Raw genomic sequence first — 23072 nt, 5'->3', positions numbered from 1 at the left:
GGAGCATGAGCCCTTGTGGGGTTGGGGGCAGGTGCTACAGTGTGGTTTGTGATCTTCATGCCTTAGGTAATGCCCAACAGATCCTAGAACATATGAATGTTTGTTAATAACTGAGATAGCCAGAGGCATTTCTTTCATATCTTTTGCTCAGAATCAATGTTTTTTTTTTTCCCCCTTCTCCCTCCTTTTGGATTTGGTGTTGATTGGAAAACATGAAAACCAATGGATGGATGCTTAGATACTAGTACAAATCTATGGGGATGCTTCAACTTGAGGCAGGCTTACCTGGTGGGGAATTGGAATGTTTTTCCTTTCTTTAATTTATTCAGAGAGAAATATTGAAATTTGCCTTGTTCGTTTTGCCAAACTTTAAACACCCTCCCCACTTGTGCATTTACTGCATTAGTTAATCAGAGGACTCCGTTAGCACCTGTAGTCATTTCTGATCTGCAAAATATAACAACGGGAAATTTTAAGGAAAAAAATGAATTTGGTTAGTCTTTAAAATGTATTGATTTCAAATTACAGAAGCAGAGTTAATTCTATTAGAGCAGTAACCCTGAGAAGTTGGTCTCTGAATGGATGAATATGTGTTCATTTAGAAGTTTGCACATATGTCTGGAGTGAATTGGTTGGAATAGAAGAAACAGTGTGGGATGGGGATGAGGTCCTCATTCTGGTGCCTCGTCCAGCTTGGGTGTTGGTTGGCCTGTGTCAGTGGAGGAGGCCACAAGCATTTCACTTGTCAAGTTCTGAGAATCCTTAAACCTAGCCACGTGTCCAACTAGAGTGATGGTTCCACAGGGGAAAGACCACCCTCTCACTGAGAGCTCAGTGAGGCTCTGAGATTTGGGTCTGATCCATGAAGTACTCAGATCACTGAGTCAAGATCAAAGGTCCTAGTTACATTTCCTCCCTGGAATTACGACTTGGCTGATGATTTCTTCTGCAGGTGAGAGTGGTTTCCCAGCGGGTGCTTGGCTTGTACAACCAGAGAACAGGATTCTTCTCTTCTTTCTGGCCACTAAATGCCTATGTGCACTCCACGTTCCAAAGAGGGAAGAAGGGCGAAGCTTCTTGGATGACAATGGACGTTCTACTGTGCAGGATGAGGGCAAAGTGTGTGACATCACCACCACAAAGGTAAGAGTTGCCTTTCTCCGTCATTGTCTCTGACACCCATTATTATCAGAGAAAGAGGAGAATGAATCTTAAAGTATCGTGGCAAAGATGAAGACTAGACACAGGGGGGCCATTCTGGTTGGAAATTCCACTGGATGGTTGGGATGAACAGCTAAAGGAGAAAGAGCATAGTTCCGGAAGGATTGGGGGGGAGTTGTGTTGACAGACACCTCAGGCCACCTTTTGGAAGGTGTCTAGTACACATTCAGCCCCCTTCTCTTTGTTTGTAATTTATACACACAGAAGTAACACTACAGTTATTGTGAAAAGATTCCATTTGTGTCCATTTGAGTCAGTTTGGCTTAAAATGGATGCTGTGGAGCTGGAACTGGTGCAAGTCTGGCTCAGGTCACAGTGGGTGGTTTATGGAAATACTGGCCCAAGGCTCAATTTGTTTGAAACATATAATGTTTAAAACATGCTGGATCGATTCTAATTAAACTTGAGATATTCCACATAAAAATTAGCATTTCTCTGCTCTCCAGGAACATGGAATGATAAGTCTACACTGGGCCTCTGTCCCCAAGAAAGACTGCAGTGCTATGTAGCCTCTGCCTCTTATACAAGTAAGGACAGTCCACCCACCAGCCCCTGTATTTGCTCGACTTACTCGTTTGGCCACTGAAGGTGCTGACTTTTGCAATGCCTGGATCTTTCTGCTCAGTCTTAGCTGGATTTTCCCTTTGCTTTTGTCAGTTCCTCCAGGGTAACATGAGTATTTTTCACTAGATTATGGGCAACAGATAGCATAAGGAACTGTAGCCGTAGAGAGGACAGTAGATGATCCCTTCTGAGAAGGAGCTTGGGGTTTAGAGTGAGCAGCTAACAGAAGTGTGCAGAGCAGGGAGGAATGCAGAGAGCACTATAACGGCTGTGAAAAGTGCTGGTATAAAGGTGTGCGTTAGAGACAGCGAGAAACGGAGTAACGCAGGGGAGATGGGGAAGGAGAGCTGCTGATTTATCCCCTGTGCATCTGAGTTGTCACCTCCCTTCCCTGAGCACCAGGGCTTTGCAAACAGACCTTTGTATGTGTGTTACTCCAAGTAACAAGGTTCAGTTGGAGAAGTGCTGGGGTATTTACACAGGTTAGAGGCCTCTCTTGGAGAAAAGTCCACATTTCACTGGTTGATCAAAGCTATGATCTGCGATGCTTTGCCTGTTACAAGTAGGACAGCTCTCTGGCTATGTGGCTTGCTAAGTCACTCAGCCTTCTGAGTGGCTCTCTATTTGTACTTGCAGTGTGAAGTAGATCCCTGGAGTTTCCAGAGAGGAGCAGTCACTAAATAGAGACCCAGCAGGAATGAACACAACTTTTAATGGGATTGTACCAGGTAGTGGGAGGAAGAGAGTTCATTTTGTTTAACTCAGTGTTTAAAAGGTGAGTTCAGGTTAGGATTGCTGTAAAGTAGGGTGACCTTGGGGGTCAGAGACTGTGCCAACAGTGTGTTGTCAGCTGTGGCCCATGCTGGGAGAACATGCCAAATGCAGAACCGGCCTGGGGGGAGTTTCCTTGTCTGACTGACTGCTGAGATGGACATTTACATAAAGGCCTCCTCCGTGGGCTAGGCTGAGCCACGTCAAAAGCTCTTGGAGGGAAGGGCTTCATGCAGGACCTTGGAAGGCCCAGGTGATGCTGACCCCTGGGCACAAAGACTTAAATTCAGAAGGTTCTTTGAAGATTCCTGTCTTCTATTTTGGCTCTGGACTTGTCCATCTAAATGCCTCACAAATATTTATTTCTCAGAATAACACTATTTAGCTGCTGTGAAGTTGCTGACTCATGAGGTAAGAATTCAGGTGTCTCCATTTCTAGATCCACAGCCAGGGTGCCCAGTGCCATTGCATTTAGTCACACTCTTTGCTCTTCCTGATCCATCACTGATTTCTGATCTTTTTTTTTTTTTTAATTTTTTTGTAGTTATTTTATTTGTTTATTTTTATGTTATTTTTATTTGTTTATTTTTATGTTGTGCTGAGGATCGAACCCAGGGCCTCACACATGCTAAGCAAGCACTCTATCACTGAGCTACAGCCCCAGCCCCCGATTTTCTGTTTTTTATATATTACCCAAACTGGGATATGGGGAGCCTGCTGCAAAAGAAGACTATCAGTGGGCGAGGCCCCTGGTGTGAGGTCCTGAGGGGGAGACACTGGTGTGAATCAGACTGAATTTAGATTTTCAGTTGATTAGACTTTCTTGGTTTTCTATGGTATATTCTCACATGGTGTTGTTAATCTCTTTTCTGTTACTATAATAAAATATATGAGGCTAAGTAATTTGTAAAGAAAAGAGGTTTATTTAATTCAGTTTTGCAGTTGAAAGTTCAAACAGCATGGTTGGCCCTGCTGGCTGCATTGTACCATGGAGGTGTGGAGACATCATGTAGTGAAATCAGGAAGACAGAAAGAACAATGCAAGGGTCAGGCTTTCTCTTTGCAACAACTTTCTTTCATGAAAATCTATTCAGGGTCCCACAAGAACGACCTTAATCCCTTTCCAGGTCAGTTCCTTCAGTGACCTGAACAATTCCCAGTAGGCCCCACCTCTTAAGGGTCCCACCATCTCTCAGCATTGCCACACTAGGGACAGAGCTTCTAACACTTGAACCCGTAGGGGACAAAGCCCTTTCACACTGTAGCACATGGTGTAGTCAGGAATTGAAGTTAGCAAGGCCGACTTTTAAAAATCAAGATGATTCCTTTTTTGCACTTAATATAATGAAATGAAACTCTTAAAAGAATGTTCTAATGCTGAAAATGGCCTGGTTTTGCCTTTGATGAAATGACTAATATAGATTTTTTTTTGAACAAGTGAAAGGAAAAAGGTATTTAGGATTTTATTCATTTTTATGGAATTGATTTTAAAAAATGTTTCTGTCCAATAAGCAAAACTGTCATGTATTATTATACTTTTTTTGCTGAACAAAGCAAGCATTATGAAAGACAGTCATGCTGTGTGTATAGGTATATGTGTCAGCTTTGAAAACACAGTATCTAGAGTATTTTTTAAGTGAATTTGAGTGTATAAAGCAAAGATAGCAGAAAGTTGACTAAGAAGAGAAAAATAGGGATTAATGTTTTTGAAGATTTCATAGGGCAGATAGAAGTGAATCAATGTAGGGTTTTTTTTCCCTCTTCTTTTTAATCTAACAAACACAAAGAGAGAGAAAGTGACCAAATATTGTATATAGTATTATCACCCTGAGTGATTTGGGTTGAAGGTAGATAGGAAAATCAATAGTGCGTCTAAGCTTTTCCTTTGGAAGAACATGAAAATAATGATTTGTCCTTCTACATTGTGGCTAAATGTCCACAGATATACCTAATTTGAGAAGGCATGGGTCCTCAGCATGCTAGTACCCACACACCTACAGAAGGGATAACATTCTTTATTGAGGATGGCAAATTAGAACATAAGATGATGTACTTCTTCCCACTTAAAAAAAAGTTAAGTACTCCTATTTGGGGCAGAGTAATAACAGTCTTGATTAAAAACTGGATCATGTTGGCCAGACTGAGCCTCAGATTTCTTCATTTGGAATATGGGGTCAATGATCTACTTGTCAAGGTGGCTGCATTTGGCTATTATGAATAATATTATTATGAACACTAGGTTCATGCTTTTTGTTTAAACACATATTCATAAGGGAAATGATTCATTTATTCAGTTACTGCCTGAATAGTCATTGCCTACGAGTGTCCAGGTACGGCACCAGTTGATGGGAATAAAAGGTTGGACAATAGTGTAGATGAAAGCACTTTCCATGGTATGTGGCCTGAAAAAGGTGCTTAGTAAATTTTTCTTAAATCCTTTTCAGTGGAGAATTTTAATGTGCATAGAAATAGAATAATACATTCAATTTCTGTGTACCCTTTACCCTGCTACCATGACAATTAATGCATGGTCATCTTGTCTGATCAGTGTCCTTGCTTTCTCCATGTATTATAAAAATGATCCCAAATGCTGCATAATGTTTTGCATAAATATTTTAGTATATATTTACAAAAAATAAGGACTCCCTTTTAAGAACATAATTGCAATACCATTAGGACACTGAAAAATTAATAACAATTCTTTTATATTATGAAGTGTCTACTTGGTGTTTGAATGCCCCTGACTTTTATATATACTCGTGCATTTGGCTTATTAGAATTGGGATCCATACAAAGCCTATATGTTGGTTCTAGTTAAGTGTCTCTTAAATAGACTTGACCCATGTCATTCACCCTTAATGGTTTCCTACAGTCTGAATTTTGCTGAATGCATCCCATTGGTGTCATGAACAGGGTCCTCTAAAATCTCTTATTTTATTTCAGCTGGAAGTTAGGTCTAAAGGTTTAATAAAATTTACGTCATTTCTTTTGACTGCCATATTGCAGCCTTATATGTGTACTTCTATCGGGGGACATGCAGTCTTATCTCCTTTTGTTACATAGGTCGTGCAGGAGGTCAGATATCATCAGCTTTTAAGTTGGGTTTTAGCAGCCACTGATGACCGTTGCCTAGATCTCTTATTTCATGATGAGTTGCAAAATAGTGAGATTTTAATTCTATTATTATTTTATTCAACAGCTGAAACTCTTTTTTTTAATGACAATTTTTATTGAGATGTACTTCATATCACAGTAAAGTCTACTTTTAAAAAAATGTATAGGGCTGGGGATGTGGCTCAAGCGGCCCGGGTTCGATCCTCAGCACCACATACAAAGGAAGATACCACATACAAATGAAGATTTGTCTGCCGAGAACTAAGAAAAAATAAATAAATGTTAAAATTTTCTCTCTCTGTCCCCCTCTCTCTCTCACTCTCTCTCTTTAAAAAAATGTATAATTTGGTGGTTCTTAGTATATTCACAAGGTTGTGCAACCATTTTCATACAGAATATTTTTGTCATTACCCAAAGAAGTATATACTCATTAGCAATCCCCATTTTTTCTTCCCCTCAACCTCTAGTAATCACCAATATGCTTCCCATCTCTACAGTTTTGCTTATTGTGAGTATTTCATGTACAGTTATGTTACACATAATGATATTTCAGAAATTGATGCACCACATGTACAACAGTGGTCCCATTAGATTGTGTCTCATAGCTGTCTTACTTGGTATAAGTAGATTCTATGATGTTTGCACAATGACAAATGGTATATAGGAAAATCAATAGTGCGTCTAAGCTTTTCCTTTGGAAGAACATGAAAATAATGATTTGTCCTTCTACATTGTGGCTAAATGTCCACAGATATACCTAATTTGAGAAGGCACGGGTCCTCAGCATGCTACTACCCACACACCTACAGAAGGGATAACATTCTTTATTGAGGATGGCAAATTAGAACATAAGATGGTGTTTCTCAGAACTATCCCCATTATTAAGCAACATGTGGTAGTAAGTGGAATCATACAACATGTGACTTTTATTCATCTAGCTTCTTTCATTAGCATAATATTTTCAGGTTGATTCATGTTGATACCTATAGTATGTATCAGAACTTCTTTTTTTATGGTCAATAATAAATGTGGATACACCACATTTATTTATGTACTAATCAACTGATGGGCCTTTGGATTATCTCCTCTTTTTGGCTATTATGAATAATGTTATTATGAACATTAGTTTTGTGCACTTGTTTTTTTTTTTGTTTGTTTGTTTTGTACTAGAGATTCAACTCAGGGCCACATCCCTTGCCCTCATTTGTATTTTATTTAAAGACAGGGTCTCACTGAGTTGCTAAGCTCCTTACCATTGCTGAGGCTGGCTTTGAACTCTTGATCCACCTGACTCAGCCTTCTGAGCCACTGGGATTATAGGTGTGTGCAACCACACCTGACGTGCATTTGTTTAAACACAGATTTTCAACTATCTTAGTAACTATCACAGATTTTCAACTATCTAGGAGTAGAATTGCTGGGTCACATCATAGCCCTATGTTTAACTTTTTGAGGAGTGGGCCTAAATTCTTTCCCCAAATGGTTACACCATTTTACACTACCACCAGTAACACACAAAGGTTGAAATTGTTCACATTCTCATCAACAGCTGCATCATAATATAACACTTGTATTACTTTTTGACTAGCCATCACAGTGGTGTGATGTGGTGTCTCCCTGTGATTTTTTTTCCCTTTTTCCTGGTGATTTTGATTGCATTTCTCTAAGGACTAGTAGTGTTGAGCATATTCTCTTATACTTTTTAGACATTTATGTACTTTCTGACAAGTTTATCATTTGCTTATTTTTAAGTAGATTATTTATCTTTTACTGTTGAGCTCTTTACTTATGGATATTAGAGCTTCTTAGATACATTATTTGAAAGTATTTCTTCCCATTTAGTTTTTTCATTTTCTTTGTAGTTGCCCTTGATTTGATAGGGTCCTTAAAAGCACAATTTTAATTTTGATGAAGTTAATTTATGTAAAAAAAATTACTGTAGTAGTTAGTGGCTCTTTTCTGTACTCTGAATTGTTCTAATCTTCTTTCTGTCTTCCTATGTCAAGATCACCCTGTCTTAATTACTGGAGTTATGTAAAATATTTTGACAGTCACAACATCAGAGTCCTTCAACCTTGTTCTGCTTTTTCAAGTTTGTTTTGGCTATCTTGGATCATTTGCTTTTCGTACGAATTTTAGAATCAAATTGTCAATTTCTGAAAAAAGAAAACAGCTGGAATTTTGATAGTGATTAGATTGGATTTATAGATTAGTTTCTGGAGTATTGCTGTTTTAACAACAGTAAATCTTCCAATTCATAAATGTGGAATGCCTTTCCCTTTATTTATGTCTTCTTTAATTTGTTTCAGCAGCATTTTACAGTTTTCATCATGTAAGTTTACACTACTTTTATTAAGTTTATTCCTTTATTCCTATGAGTTTTATTATTTTTGAATCTATTATAAATGTAATTTGTTTTTTTAGTTTTTAAATTTTTTAATTATATATGACAGTAGAATGTATTTTGGCATATCATATATACATGGAGTATAACTTCCCATTTTTGTGGTCGTACATGATGTGGGGTTCCACTGTTTGTGTATTCGTATAAGAACATAGGAAAGTTATTCATTCTACTGTCTTTCCTATTTGGGGGATTGGCTTGTTTCACTTAGCCAATTCCATCCATTTACCAGAAAATGCCACAATTTCATTCTTCTTTATGGCTGAGTAATATTCCATGGTGTATATGTACCACATTTTCTTTATCCATTCATCTGTTGAAGGGCATCTAGGTTGGTTCCATAGCTTAGCTATTGTGAATTGAGCTGCTATAAACATTGATGTGACTTCGTCACTATAGTATGCTGATTTTAAGTCCCTTGGATATATTCTGAGGAGTGGTATAATTGGGTCAAATGGTGGTTCCATTGCAAGTTTTCTGAGGAATCTCCATACTGCTTTCCACAGTGGTTGCATCAATTTATAGTCCCTCCAGCAATGTATGAGTGCACCTTTGTCCCCACATTCTTGCCAACATTTATTGTTACTTGTATTCTTGATAATTGCCATTCTGACAGAAGTTGAGATGAAATCTCAGTGTAGTTTTAATTTGCATTTCTCTAATTGCTAGAGACGTTGAACATTTTTTTCATATATTTGTTGACTGATCATATTTCTTCTGTGAAGTGTCTTTCAGTTCCTTTGCCCATTTATTGATTGGTTTATTTGTTTGTTTGTTTTTTGGTGCTATGTTTTTGAGTTATTTATATATCCTGGAGATTAATGCTGTATCTGAGGTGGAAATGGCAAAGATTTTCTCCCATTCTGTAGGCTCTCTCTTCACATTCTTGTTTCCTTTGATATGAAGAAGCTTTGTAATTTGATACTATTCCATTTATTGATTCTTGATTTTACTTCTTGCACTTTAGGAGTCTTGTTGAGGAATTTGGTTTCTAAACCAATATGAGAGAGAATTAGGCCTACTTTTTTTTTTCTATTAGGCACAGGGCCTCTGGTCTAATGCCTAGGTCCTTGATCCATTTTGAGTTGAATTTTGTGCAGGATGAGAGATAGGGGTCTATTTTCATTTTCCTACATAAGGATTTCCATTTTTCCCAGCACCATTTGAGGAAGTGGCTAATTTTTCTCCAATGTATGTTTATGACATCTTTGTCTAGTATGAGATAACTGTAGTCATGTGAGTTTTTCTCTGTGTCTTCTATTCTGTTCCGTTGGTCTTTGTGTCTGTTTTGGTGCCAGTATCATGCCGTTTTTGTTACTATAGCTTCGTAGTATAATTTAAGGTCTGGTATGGTTATGCCTCCTCCTTCACTTTTCTCACTGATGATTGCTTTGGCTATTCTGGGCCTCTTATTTTTTGAAATGAATTTCATGACTGCCTTTTCTATTTCTATGAAGAACATCATTAAAATTTTAATAGGGATCACATTAAATCTATATAGCAATTTTGGTAATATGGCCATTTTGACAATATTAACTCTGCCTATCTAAGAACATGGGAGATATTTCCATCTTCTAAGGTATTCTTCAATTTCTTTCTTTAATGTTCTATAGTTTTCATTGTAGAGGTCTTTCACATCTTTTGTAATATTGATTCCCAGATATTTTATTTTCTTTGAGGCTGTTGTGAATGGGATAGTTTTCCTAATTTCTCTTTCAGTTGATTGATCACTGTTGTATATGAATGCAATTGATTTATGAGTGTTAATTTTATATCCTGCTACTTTGCTGAATTCAATAAATGTAATTGTTTTCTTAATTTCATACATACTTTCTTATTATTGGTATATAAAAATAGTATTGATTTTTGCATATTAATCTTGCTTCCTGAAACACTGCTGAGTTTACTAGTTTTTATAATTTGTAAGTGTGTGTGTGTGTGTATTATGAAGTATTTTCCATGTACATGATCACAAATAGGGATAGTTCAACTTTTTTCTTTTCAATCTGAATGCATGTTATTTCTTTTTCTAGTCTAATTCCCCCCCACCCCCAAACTTCCAGTTTATTGAATAAATGTGACAAGAGTCAGCAACCATGTTATATTACTGAGCAAAGCTTTCAGTCTTGCAGCTTTAAGTATGGTTTTAGCCATGGGTTTTCAGCTTGGGAAAGTTCCCTTCTATTCCTAATTTGTTGAATATTTGGGTTTTTTTTCATAATTTTCAAAAAATATTTATTTTTTTTTCAGAGAAAAATGGCAATAGCCGATTGGAACCTACTTATTCTTCAACTCTAATTTTTTTTCTTTAAATTTAGAAGTGACTTACTGATTTACTATTTTAAACACCCCCCCTTCCCCTTTAAATGTTTACCATCTACTTGTGCTGAGTTCTTCCAAGGAGACTGCTCGAGCCTATATCTCTAGGTCCTCACTTTGCTCCTTTTATCAAAAAATGCAAAACACAATTCCATCTTGCATTTTAAGGGCTCCAATTGTCAAAAATAGGAAAAAAAATCTTTGGATTAGCCAGTTAAGTTGTGAATGTTTGACTTTTGTGATCATGAAAATGTGCTGGATTTTTATCAAATGCTTCTTCTGCACTCACTGCATTGGCGATGCAATTTTCCCCCTTTATTCCATTACTTGGTTTATTTATATATGTTAAATCAACTTTGCATTCCTGAAATAAATTGCAATAGTCAAGGTATGTAATCCTTTCCGTATGTTGTTAGATTTGGTTTGCTAGTGTTTTGTTGAGGAGCGTTGCGTGTGTGTTCATAAGGTATATTGATGTGTGGTCTTTTTGTCCTGTCTTGTTCCAGTTTTGGTATTAGTGTAATACTGGCTTCATAGAATGAGTTAGGACATGTGTCTTCCTTTTTTAGTTTTTGGGAGAGTTTGTAAAGAACTGGTGTTTGTTCTTTAATTATGTGATAGAATTCACCAGTAGAGCTATCTATCTCTATCTGAATCTTCCATGTGGAAAAATTTTTATTACAAAGTCAGTATCTTTTTATAAAATTATTAAGATTTTCTTTTTCTCCTGTCAGTTTCTGTAGGTTGTGTCTTTCTAGAAATTTGTCCATTTTTTCTAGGTTATCTAATCTGTGAACACACAATTACTTATTGTATTTCCTTTTAATTCTTTTCCATTTCAGTAAAGGTCAATAATGATATACCCTCTTTCCTTGTTGCTTTTGCTAATTTGGTTCTTCTCTTATTTTTTCTTGGCTAGTTTGACTACAGAGGTATCAATTTTGTTGATGTTTAAAAACAACCAGATTTTGGCTTTGTTGATGATTTTTATTCATACTCTTCATTTACTTCTTTCTATCTATTTTAATCCTTACCATTTCATTCTTCAGCTTACTTTGGGTTTAGTTTCCTCTTCTCTTTCTAATTCCTTAAAATGGAAGGTTGTCAGATTGTGATCTTTATTTTCCCACAGGTGTGTAAAGGTTTAAATTTTGTTCTAAACACTGTTTTAGCAGCAACCTGTAATTTTGTTGTATTGAATTTTTGTCTTTGTTCATCTCAAAGTATTCTTTAAATTTCCCTTGTAATTTCTCCTTTGATTTAATGCTGATTTCCATTTTAAAAAAATCCCGAATTTTCTTTTGTTACTGACATATAAGAGTATTACTTTGCAGTTGGTGTATATATTTGTTCTATGTCAATACTTTTGACTATAGTTTGGATTTTGAAGTCCGCCAAAGCCCGAGTATTGTTGGCTTGGTCCTCAGCCTATGGTGCTATTGGGTGGTGATGAAACCCTTAGGAGGTGGGGCCTAGTGGAAAGAGGTTAGGTCTTTGTAAACATGCCTTTCAAAGGGTTATTAAGAACACTGTCCCTCATTTCCCTTTGCTTCTCTTTGCTTCTTTTTTTAAAATTTTTTTTTTTTAAAGAGAGAGTGAGGGGGGGTGGAGAGAGAGAGAGAATTTTTTTTTTAATATTTATTTTTTTTTAGTTTTTGGCTGACACAACATCTTTGTTTGTATGTGGTGCTGAGGATCAAACCCGGGCCGCATGCATGCCAGGCCAGCGCACTACCGCTTGAGCCACATCCCCAGCCCTTCTCTTTGCTTCTTGATTGCTGTGAGGTGAACAGGGCTCCTCCACCAGATACTCCCATCATGATGTATTATGTCTCCACAGACCCAACATGACAGGGCTAAGTGATGATGGACTGCAACCTCTGAAACCATGAGCCAACCAAACAAACCTTTCCTCCTTTCAACTTGATTATCTCAGGTGTTCTGTCACAGTGATGGAAAGCTGACTAGCACATGTTAATATTTATTGAGGCATGTTTTATAATTTAATGTGGTCTAACTGGAGAATTTTTCATGTACATTTGAGAAGAATTTATGTTCTGCCATTGTTAGGAGATGTGCATTATCGTTTTCTGTGAGATTTTGTTGTTTTATAATGTTCAAATCTTTTTTTTTCTTGTGGATCTTATGTCTAATTTTTCCATTTATTATTGAAACTGGGCTATTGAAATATTTTTGAACTATTTAATTTTCCCTTCAGTACTGTCAGTTTTTTCATCGTGTACTTTGGGGGGGGGGGTTCTATTACTATACACGTACACATATATTATGCTTTCTTGATGGATTGACCCTTTTATTACTATAAAATGCCTTTTGCCTCTAGTAACAATTTTTGTCTTAAATTTTATTTTTTTTCACAAAATAATGAGTTAGTACTCTAGTGCTATCCAGAGATAGCCAATGCATTTTTTTCCTTTTCATAAATCATTATGCTGAACTTAGGAATTTTTGTATACTTGGTGTGTTTCAGTCCATTACAGACCTTTTCCCCTTTTTGAGGGACAAATTTTCTGTCTTTGACCAGTAGGAGTCTCCTTAAGTTGGCCTTGAGTCCTTTTGACTCTTGCCCCTGTTCATTTTGATAGTTTCAGACTTTCTGGTACAGCAAGATAGTGTAGGCTCATTTTGTCCATTTGCCCCAGACTGGGGATTGGCCATTCCTCCAAGGATCTCCAGCTCTTTTTAGTGAGAAATTATATTTAGAGGTGTCAGTCTGATCTAACTCAGGATGCTCCTTGCTTCTCTGTTGCTGTCTTCCATTTGGTTCTCCAAGGAATAGAGTGATTGATGTGCTGTAAGTTTGTCGATATGTGCCCTTGGGATCCGTACTTATGGAGAAGTGAAGGGCAAAAGGAGGAGTTTTCAACAAAGACATCAGCTGATTCCGGGAAAGCTCTGGAGCTGGGTTGAGCACCTCAAGAAAAAGATGTGGGATCCTTATACTCCTCTCCTGGACGAGTCACTGGATGTGGGCTGGACTGAGGGATGAGTGTGACCCTGGGCAAGACAGTTATCTTTGGCTGAGGGTGATTTCCAAAGAGGGGCCTTGCTGACAGCCTTCAGCTATTAACACTCCCCGCAGACACAAGAATGAGTGCCTCAGTTCTGAAGCGGAGATAGGAGCGATGCCCAAGCAGCTCCCACTGTCTGGTCATTTATTCCAGGCCTTTTTCAGTGAACAGAGCAAGGAAAAGAAAATAAATTTTTTCCCTTATCAAAAAATAAACCATGAATTTATTGTAATATCTCCATTTAAAATCCAGAGCAGTGGATTTTTACTTGATTTATATGTTTTGTATTTGTGTTTCTTTTATTCTGTATCAGAATCTTGGGGTGATTAGTAATAGTAACCTAACAGATTATTTGCTTATCCTATGTGCATGTATCAGAGTTTCAGAATAATCATATCAATGTGATTATTAAAAGTATTTTAAGATCTCTATAATTTTTTTTCCTAGGATATATACCAGTAGGGATGCCCGCATTCTTGTTTTAAAATGCCTTGAGATAATTAATCTCTCTGAGGTTAAGCCACCAATGATACATAGTAGGATTTACTTTTTTAAGAAATGCCTGTTTCATTTGTATTTGACTTTGTTTCAGAATTATGTGAAACATTCATGCTATCCTCAACTTCAGCTTTCAACACTGTCCCTTATACACTTGTTCCCTTTCTCTCTAGATGGGAAAGCATTTTATTAATTTTTTAAAAATATCTGTTTTAGTTGTAGGTGGATACAATGCCTTTATTTCATTTATTTATAAGTGGTGCTGAGGAATGAACCCAGTGCTTCACACACGCTAGGCAGGGGCTCTACCGCTGAGTCGTAACCCCAGTTCCTGCATTTTATTGATTTTTGATTGATGTTTCCACTGTTTCCTTTTCTTCATATAAGTGTGCACCCCGCCAACACAGTGGATGTGTGTGTGTGTGTGTGTGTGTGTGTGTGTAGTCATAAATGCCCCTTGCTAGGTAAATTGTGGCATGTATTGACACTTTTCTATGACTTGTAATTTTCCTCCCACTTAACTAAAGCATCTTAGAAATCACTCTATCACATATATTGGGAGGTAGACCATAATTTTTTTTTTCAACCAGTCTTCTATTGATGGACATTTGGGCTGTTTTCAATTATTCAAGTGTTTTCACTTTGTGCCTATCTTTGGGAAAGATTTCTAGAAGCGAGATTGCTGGGTTAAAGGGTAAATGCCTACACATTTTTACTAAATTTTGCCAAATCCTCCTCCCTAGGGGTTCTCTTTCCTTTTGCATTCCCACTACAGTATGAAGAGTGCCTGTTTCTCTGTAGAATTATCAACAGAATATGTAGCCCTATTTTTGGATTTTTTCCCCCAAATTGATACATTAGATGTGATGTTTCAGCATAGTCTTAATGTGCATTTCTTTTCATGCTTTTTTCCCTGTGAACTGTCTGTTCCTTTTCTCCCATTTTTTGGTATCTCTAGTATTCTTTCTTCTTTGCTTTAAAATTCTTTATATGTCAGGCATATTAAATTCTTGTCTGTGATACATAAGGCAAATATATTTTTTTCGCATTCCTTTTTATGTTGCTCTGGTATGTTTTTTTTTTTCCTATACCAAAACAAACAACAACGAACCAATACAAAAAAAAAAAAAGCAAAAATACTTAAATGTAATCCAATTTTCTTTCTTTCTTGTTTTTCTGTGTTTCTGAGTCAGAATACTTTATTCTGGTTTATTTTAAAAGAACTGACCCATGTTTTCATTTAGTAGATGTATGGTTTACTATGTCTATATCATCAATAGCTATATGTACAACTCTATCAATATCTTCACACATACATTATATAAATACTCTTGCCTTGGTATCCATAGGGCGTTGGTTTCAGAACACCTGTAGGTATCAAAACCGGCAGTTGCTCAAGTTCCTTACATAAAGTGGTGTAGTATTTACATAAAACCTATGCATATTCTCCCAGGAACTTTCAGTCATCTCTACGTTAGTTGTAATAACTAATACAATGTAAATGCTATGCAAATAATGTTAGACTGTTTTGTTTAGGGAATAATGACAAGAGAAAACAGTCTGTACATGTTTAAGATAGATGCAATTTTTTTTTTTAAATTGATCTATGGTTGGTTGAATCCTTGGATGAGGAACTCATGGATAGGGAGGGTATTTTAGTTAGCTTTGTCATCACTGTGACCAAAAAACCTGACAAGAACAATTTAGAGGAGGAAAAGTTTATTTGGGGGCTCAACATTTCAGAGGTCTAAGTGCAGACACGGCTGATTCTATTGCTCTGGGCCTGTGGTGCAGGGGGAGAAAAGCAGCTCAGAACATGACGACCAGGAAGCAGAGCAGGGCTTTGCCCACCAGGGGCAAATATATACCCCCAAAGCACAACGCCCAGTGACCTACCTCCTCCAAACACATCCTACCTGCCTACAGTCACCACCCAGTCAATCCAGTCTGATGGATTAATGCCCTGATTAGGGGAAGGCTCCCATGGCCCAATCATTTCACTTGTAAACTTTGACACTTGAGCTTCTGGGAGACACCTCATATGTGACCCATAACAGAGGGCTGATTATAAACATATAGACCTTTAAATACTTATGTAAGTGTATAAAAACATGTAGAGATATGTCTTTGATTCAATAAATAGTTCCTGAAAGGAGCAAATGAATGTTTATTAAATAAGTTCTTTTCTGAATTTAGGAATCTTGAAAGCAATGATGGGCAGCATCCTTCTTCTTTAACATGACCTCCAGAGTGTGTGCTGTACTGCTGTAGAATGGCGAGTCCTGGGTCAGGCATGGCCCCCTGGCTTGGGCCTCTTCCTTCGACACTTAATAGCTATATAATGCCCACTCATCAGTTCTGGTCCTGCTTCCTTACCTGCTAGGTCCCTAGCTGAGCAGCAAATGAATAAAGACCATTCATAATTGTGGAACACCGTCTGCATGAGGCCACTGCAGTTTGCAAAGGCGGGAACTCTGTCTTTCCTGCCCCTAGTTGGCTGCTGTGGGCCAGACTCAGCCAAGGAAACTGACACCGATTTGGCCTCTCAGCTTGCCTTCTGAGCTGGAGCGTTTGATTTGACCCAGAAAGAGGTGCTTTCCCTTTTCTCTCTTCTGAAAGCTGCGTAACAAGAGATCCCTGGTTTTATGATGTGTGTTGCTTTTATGACTAGACTTTGTAGAATGGATGGATCACATTATGGACTCTCCTTCACTCATGCGGAGTAAATAAAGCACCAAGAAGACAGAGCAGGGAGACTGATATTATGGGTGATAACCATGTGCTTTAGAGAAGTGATGTGGAGAGGATAGGAGACGGAGCACACACTCTCTGATGAGGAGACCGACACAGGCTGCTGCCTTTCTACTGTGGACTTCCAGGACAGTCAAGCCGATGAAAAATAATCCGCCAGAAGATAACTTCCATTAAAGTCTTAACATCCACTTAGCTAAACCAGCTTCTTGGAACATTTTACTACCATATTTGCCATGAGCATGAGCTGGCTTTCAGAGATCTGAAGTTACATAAATATTTGGACCAAGTCAGGAATTCTGATTTGAGCCTTTCAAAGAAGATATCTAATTAAAAATAGAAAGCAGAGGGGGAAATTTTGAGTTGTTTGACGAGATCAGCAAATCTATTAAGAGGTACATTAAGCCATGCCATGGTCTCTGGTTTCATGGGGCATAGTATTGGCGTCCTGGGAGCCATCGCTGATGTATCCTTTGGGACTGGAGACTTCTTCCTGGGGTGGATGGCTGTATTTGAAAGCTGTGACTTTGGGTGTGACCCTTTCAGAGGAATCTGCCTCTATGACGACCTTGGCTTTGCATAGCACAAGGGGGAATGAAATTCCTTTCTGACCTTCCTGCTTCCTTTTATGGTATTACTGTCCACCCGCTTAGGCAGTTTAGAAAAACACATCCTCTTTTAGCCCCTCTGTGTCCTTGTCGCTTCTTTCCAATCAATAAGCCAAGTTTTTTTTTTTTTTTTTTTTTTTTCAATTCTGCTTTGTAGACTTCTCCTGAACTTGTCTGTGTCTCCTGAGACCCACGCCCCTGTGTGGACTGGGGTCCTGGCCCACTCACCTTTTCTACCATATCCTGGTGTCCTTGGCTCCAGCCTTTCCCTGAGGCCTCTCTACCCTGCTGCCTGGAGGGTCTTTATCATTATTATTAAAAGAAAGAGGTTGATTTTCTTTATGGTTCCGGAGGCTGGGAAGTCTAGTAGTAAGGACAGAAGGGTGAGCCTCGGTGGGGTCTTTCTAAATCACAGACAAATGTAGCCACTCCTGCTTGTTGATTAAGACCCTTTAGTGGGCTGGGGATGTGGCTCAAGCGGTAGTGCGCTCGCCTGGCATGCGTGCGGCCCGGGTTCAATCCTCAGCACCACATACAAAGCTGTTGTGTCCGCCGATAACTAAAAAATAAATATTAAAAAAAATTAAAAAAAATAAAAATAAATATGTCTGCCTTGGCCTTTAGCGACTGTCTTCTAAAAAAAAAAAAAGACCCTTTAGTGGTGCTGCCAACAGGGTCAAATCCAGATTCTTCAGACCAATGTGCCAGCCCCTCCATCATCTGCCTTCTGCCCACTCTGATAACCTCTGTTGAGACACCCTTTACCCTTCTGATTGGTCAGCTCTGCCTGAACTGTCAACATTCAGGCTACTTGTAATCTCAGCCCTCGAGTCTCTGCAGCCTGGAGTCTCTGCTCTTTTCTCAATGATTCCAAGGAAGCTTGAGCCACTTCTGGTATAGCCCTTCTGATACTGGATTATTGGATCATAATAAGGGAGAAATGGGGCAGAGGAATCTATGTAGTAGAGAGAACATGGGCTTTGAAGTTAATTCAACCTGGGCTTAAATCTTGGGTTTAATATTTACCTATTGTGTAATCTTGGACTTAAACTTAGACCCAAATCTTGGACTCTGCATAATCATTTTTTTTTTATGCACTCTGTTACAGTGTTGGAGGGATTAAGTGACACATGTGAGCCAGACATTTGAGTACCTGATGGGACTGAGTATGGTAAAGTCTCCTATCTTTTTATCTGTACACTCTGTTCTGAGGAAGTATCAGTCTATTGAGTGATGGCCGAAACCTATTATTTTCTCTTGGAGAAATGGATCTGGTACATCCTGGTTAGTGTCAGAACTGAAAACAGGCTGTGCATTCAGCCGATGTAGACTATCTGTGGAGAGGTAATCATAGATTAGGGCTGTGTGGGAGACTGTGAGGGGAGGGAGATGGGGGAAGAGTGTGTTTGTGTCAGGAAACTGATAGTGCAATTAAATTAAAAAGGTTTTCCTAAGTCAGCTTCCTTCTATGTGGAGGTACCTGAAATACCATCCTATGAAGTGTAATAGTATCTGCAAGATATATGGTACTTAAAGATAGGGAGATAATTATATCCTCTTGATTATCCATCCCAAACATAGGGAATGGGGCTCTCTTAAAGGAATGACATTGGTGCATAAAGGGAAACCCACATCCTTTGTAAGAGCTGAGCTTAGCAGAGCCCTCCTGGGTGGGCTGGGGGCACGGTGTGGAGAAGAGCAGAGTGCTGTTACTGTGGGTGCATGACTGAGCCCTGGGGACCAGGAGGTATGAGCTGTAAGCCTGGCAGCAGCTAGCCTATGGTGTCGGATGGGTTGAGACCATGAAGATGCTTATACTGTGTAAGTGATCTAAAGTGCATTTTTTGGAGGGTGGGTACAAGAGAAGGAGGTGAAGTTTGAATGCTTAAAAAATAGAAAAATAGGAATTAGTCTTCATAAAAATTATTTTGCATATGGTGTTTCCATTCCTTATAGAGAATTTGAGGAATCTCTATACTGTTTTCCAGAGTGGTTGTGCTGATTTGCAGTCCCACCAACAATATATGAGTATATTTTTTAAAGAAAATATGATAAACACATACACACAATGGAGTTTTACTCATCCATAAAGAAGAATGAAATTATGGCATTTGCTGGTGAATGGATAGAACTGGAGAACATCAGTCAAGTGAAATAAGCCAGACTCACAAAGTCAAGGGTTGAATGTTTTTTCTCATATGCTGAAGCTAGACCAAAAAAAAAAAAAAAAAAAAAAAAAAGAAAAGTGTGTGTGTGGAATCTCATAAAAACAGAAGAGAGATCAAAGGAGTAGAGGAAAGGGATTGAGGGGAAGGAGGAGGGTTGGGAAAAGGGAGGAATGGAGGAATAAAATTGGCCAAAATATTCTGTGTGCATATATGAATATACCAAGTGAATCTCACTTTTCTGTATATCTGTAAAGCACTAATCAAAAAAAAACCAAAAAACAAAAACCTATAACTAAACAGAAGAAAGACCAGTGGAGCAAAGGAAAAGGAATAGAGGGAGGGAGGAGGGGAGGGAAAGGGGGAGTACTAGGGACTGAATTGGAACAAAGTGTATTTCATGCTTGTGTGATTATGTCAAAATAAACTCCAATATTATGTATCACTATAATCCACTAAAACTCAATATTATGTATAACTATAATGCACTAATATAATTCTTTGTTGCAGTCGTTCCTAAAAAGCAGATTTATAAATTCCAGATTTTTTTTTTTTTGTCTTGGTTTTCTTTTCATCAGAATGTGTAATCGTGTGTTCCTCTTTGCTGCATTTCCTGCTGTGCTTTTGGTGTAGCCCGTCACCCTGGAAAGGGCAGATTAAAAATAAGCCTGGCAAGCACAGGGGGACTCTTGCTAATGCCATCCTGTGCTCCTTCCAGGTGCCTCGTGATCGTCCCCCTTCCCAGCCAGCTCTCAACTTCCTGGATCCATAATGGTGTTTGGTGAGTTTTTCCATCGCCCTGGACAAGACGAGGAACTTGTCAACTTGAACGTGGGGGGCTTTAGGCAGTCTGTTGACCAGAGCACGCTCCTGAGGTTCCCTCACACCAGACTGGGGAAGCTGCTCACCTGCCACTCTGAGGAGGCCATCCTGGAACTGTGTGATGATTACAGCGTGGCCGATAAAGAGTACTATTTTGACCGGAACCCCTCCTTGTTCAGATATGTCTTGAATTTTTACTACACGGGGAAGCTGCACGTCATGGAGGAGCTGTGTGTGTTCTCCTTCTGCCAGGAGATCGAGTACTGGGGCATCAACGAGCTCTTCATCGACTCCTGTTGCAGTGGTCGCTACCAGGAACGCAAGGAGGAAAACCACGAGAAGGACTGGGACCAGAAAAGCAACGACGTGAGCACCGACTCCTCGTTTGAAGAGTCCTCTCTGTTTGAGAAAGAGCTGGAGAAGTTTGACCAGCTGCGGTTCGGTCAGCTTCGGAAGAAAATCTGGATTCGAATGGAAAACCCTGGGTACTGCCTGTCTGCCAAGCTGATTGCCATCTCCTCCTTGAGCGTGGTGCTGGCCTCCATAGTGGCCATGTGTGTCCACAGCATGTCGGAGTTCCAGAATGAGGACGGGGAGGTGGACGACCCTGTGCTGGAGGGTGTGGAGATCGCCTGTATTGCTTGGTTCACTGGGGAGCTTGCCATCCGGCTGGTAGCTGCTCCCTGTCAAAAGAAATTCTGGAAGAATCCTCTGAACATAATTGACTTTGTCTCCATTATTCCTTTCTATGCCACATTGGCGGTAGACACCAAGGAAGAAGAGAGCGAGGACATTGAGAACATGGGCAAGGTGGTCCAGATCCTTCGCCTTATGAGGATTTTCCGAATTCTGAAGCTGGCCCGGCACTCCGTAGGACTTCGGTCTCTGGGGGCCACGCTGAGACACAGCTACCATGAAGTTGGGCTGCTGCTTCTCTTCCTGTCTGTCGGCATCTCCATCTTCTCTGTGCTTATCTACTCTGTGGAGAAAGACGACCACACATCCAGCCTCACCAGCATCCCTGTCTGCTGGTGGTGGGCCACCATCAGCATGACCACCGTGGGCTATGGAGACACCCATCCTGTCACCTTGGCCGGGAAGATTATCGCCAGCACGTGCATCATCTGCGGCATATTGGTGGTGGCCCTTCCTATCACCATCATCTTCAACAAGTTTTCCAAGTACTACCAGAAGCAAAAGGACATTGATGTGGACCAGTGCAGTGAGGACCCACCGGAGAAGTGTCATGAGCTACCTTACTTTAACATTAGGGACATTTATGCACAGCGGGTGCATGCCTTCATTACCAGTCTCTCTTCCGTGGGCATCGTGGTGAGCGATCCCGATTCCACAGACGCTTCGAGCATCGAAGACAATGAGGATGTTTATAACACCGCATCCTTGGAGAATTGCACAGCAAAATGAGCAGGGACATTTGTGCCTGTATCTTGTGCCCCTTCCTGACATTAGGTTAACACAGCTTTATAAACCTTAATGGGTTTGTTAAATTCATTTAATTCTCAGGGCGTACCTTTTAGCCATAGTTGGACATTCATTGCTGAATACTGAAATGATAGAATTATCTTTATTTTTCTCAGTGAGGTCAATGAAATGCCTCGTTCTGAAATTTATTTTTTACAAGAGAGAGTTGTGATATGGTTTTGGAAAAAAAAAACAAAAACAAAGTAAATGATATTGGGTGGGAGTTTTGTTCCGGCTTATGCATCATCCTGTATTTGCCATTTACTCACATTGAGCTAACTGTAAATTACTGACAAGTAGACTCCGAGGTCCAGCTGATGAAGACTACATGCATGTAAGATCCACAAAATGAGACAATGCATGTAAATCCATGTTTACATCCTAGACATGGAGATTAGGAGCTTAATAAACTTCCTAATTCAGTATGGAGAATGTCTTGTTTGCATGTTTTTATGTCGAGTAAGTACATTTCAGTATGTCTAAAATTAGTTTGGAAGGGAAAAGGTTTTTTTTTTTTTTCCAAATATCAAGAGTGCTTTTTCTTTATGTATTTGAATTTTGGACACCCATCAATAATATGCTAGTTTTTTGTTCAATTGACTCTTGGCAGGTAGAAGAACAGGTCCAAGATTAAGCCATACTGTATGCCAAGTAAACATGCAGGTATTCAGGACATAGGAATGAATTAGGTACCCCTACAGGTACATTTCCAGGATATATTTTTAATTTTACAATAATGTCTACTGCTAGGATGAACCCGCATTACCTGAAAATTATGTAGAGAAGAGTAAACCTACACACTCACTCATAGAGACACATTCAGGGAGTGGAAGGAAGGGGAAGTGTTGTACAAAGACACAGAAGTGATTCATTATGGCCACAAGAACAAAACCTAAATCACTGAAAGGATCTAGCTATCCCAATGGCTAGCCAACATTTACAAATAGTGGCAGAGAAGGCAATCACTGCTTCTACCTAGGAGTCTCTCACAGTGAAAGAAGAAACATGTGATAATCTTCAGGGAAGGGACAGAGCAATGCTATCTTGCATGGAGAGAATTTAGCTCAAGTCCTGATTCTGGAGATGAACAGCGACACCGTTCTTTCCCTGAGCTCTTGCAAATGGAGGAGCCATATGGACTCATTATCCAACTTTTATGTTTGCAGATGCATGTCTCTGAGAAAGGGGTGTTCTTTGCAGTTTCCTAGTACCTCTTCATCTCATCCCTCTTCTTGTGTGTCTGTAACTCCTGAGATGGATATAACGAAACAGGGTTCATGGTCACTTCAAATCTGCAGGTTATTTACACACTGTGTGTGTGTCA

At 39.1% G+C, this 23072-nt stretch overlaps 1 protein-coding gene across 3 annotated transcripts; it reads left to right on the top strand.

The window, feature by feature from the left end:
• Positions 1–1005: 1005 nt before the first annotated feature.
• Positions 1006–22150, top strand: KCNS3 (potassium voltage-gated channel modifier subfamily S member 3). Of its 3 annotated transcripts, XM_081264766.1 has the most exons (4): positions 1006–1143; positions 16117–17302; positions 18388–18450; positions 20163–22150. In XM_081264766.1, exon 4 carries the CDS (start codon positions 20216–20218, stop codon positions 21689–21691), a length of 1476 nt encoding a protein of 491 aa, XP_081120892.1. In that variant the 5' UTR covers positions 1006–1143; positions 16117–17302; positions 18388–18450; positions 20163–20215; the 3' UTR covers positions 21692–22150. The 3 variants fall into 3 exon arrangements, with proteins under 3 accessions (XP_081120892.1, XP_081120893.1, XP_081120891.1); XM_081264767.1 differs by lacking the exon at positions 18388–18450; XM_081264765.1 differs by lacking the exons at positions 16117–17302; positions 18388–18450 and having other exon boundaries at positions 1058–1143.
• Positions 22151–23072: the final 922 nt, after the last annotated feature.

This window comes from Spermophilus citellus, assembly GCF_964194105.1.
Source record: "Spermophilus citellus genome assembly, chromosome: 13".
In the NCBI taxonomy this organism is placed as follows: Eukaryota; Metazoa; Chordata; class Mammalia; order Rodentia; family Sciuridae; genus Spermophilus; species Spermophilus citellus.
Note: the sequence above shows the minus strand (reverse complement) of the source record. Positions and strands in the feature narration are given on the sequence as shown.

Coding starts and splice junctions, on each gene's coding strand:
- KCNS3 (XM_081264767.1), top strand. CDS start 20,216: ATGGTGTTTGGTGAGTTTTTCCATCGCCCTGGACAAGACGAGGAACTT.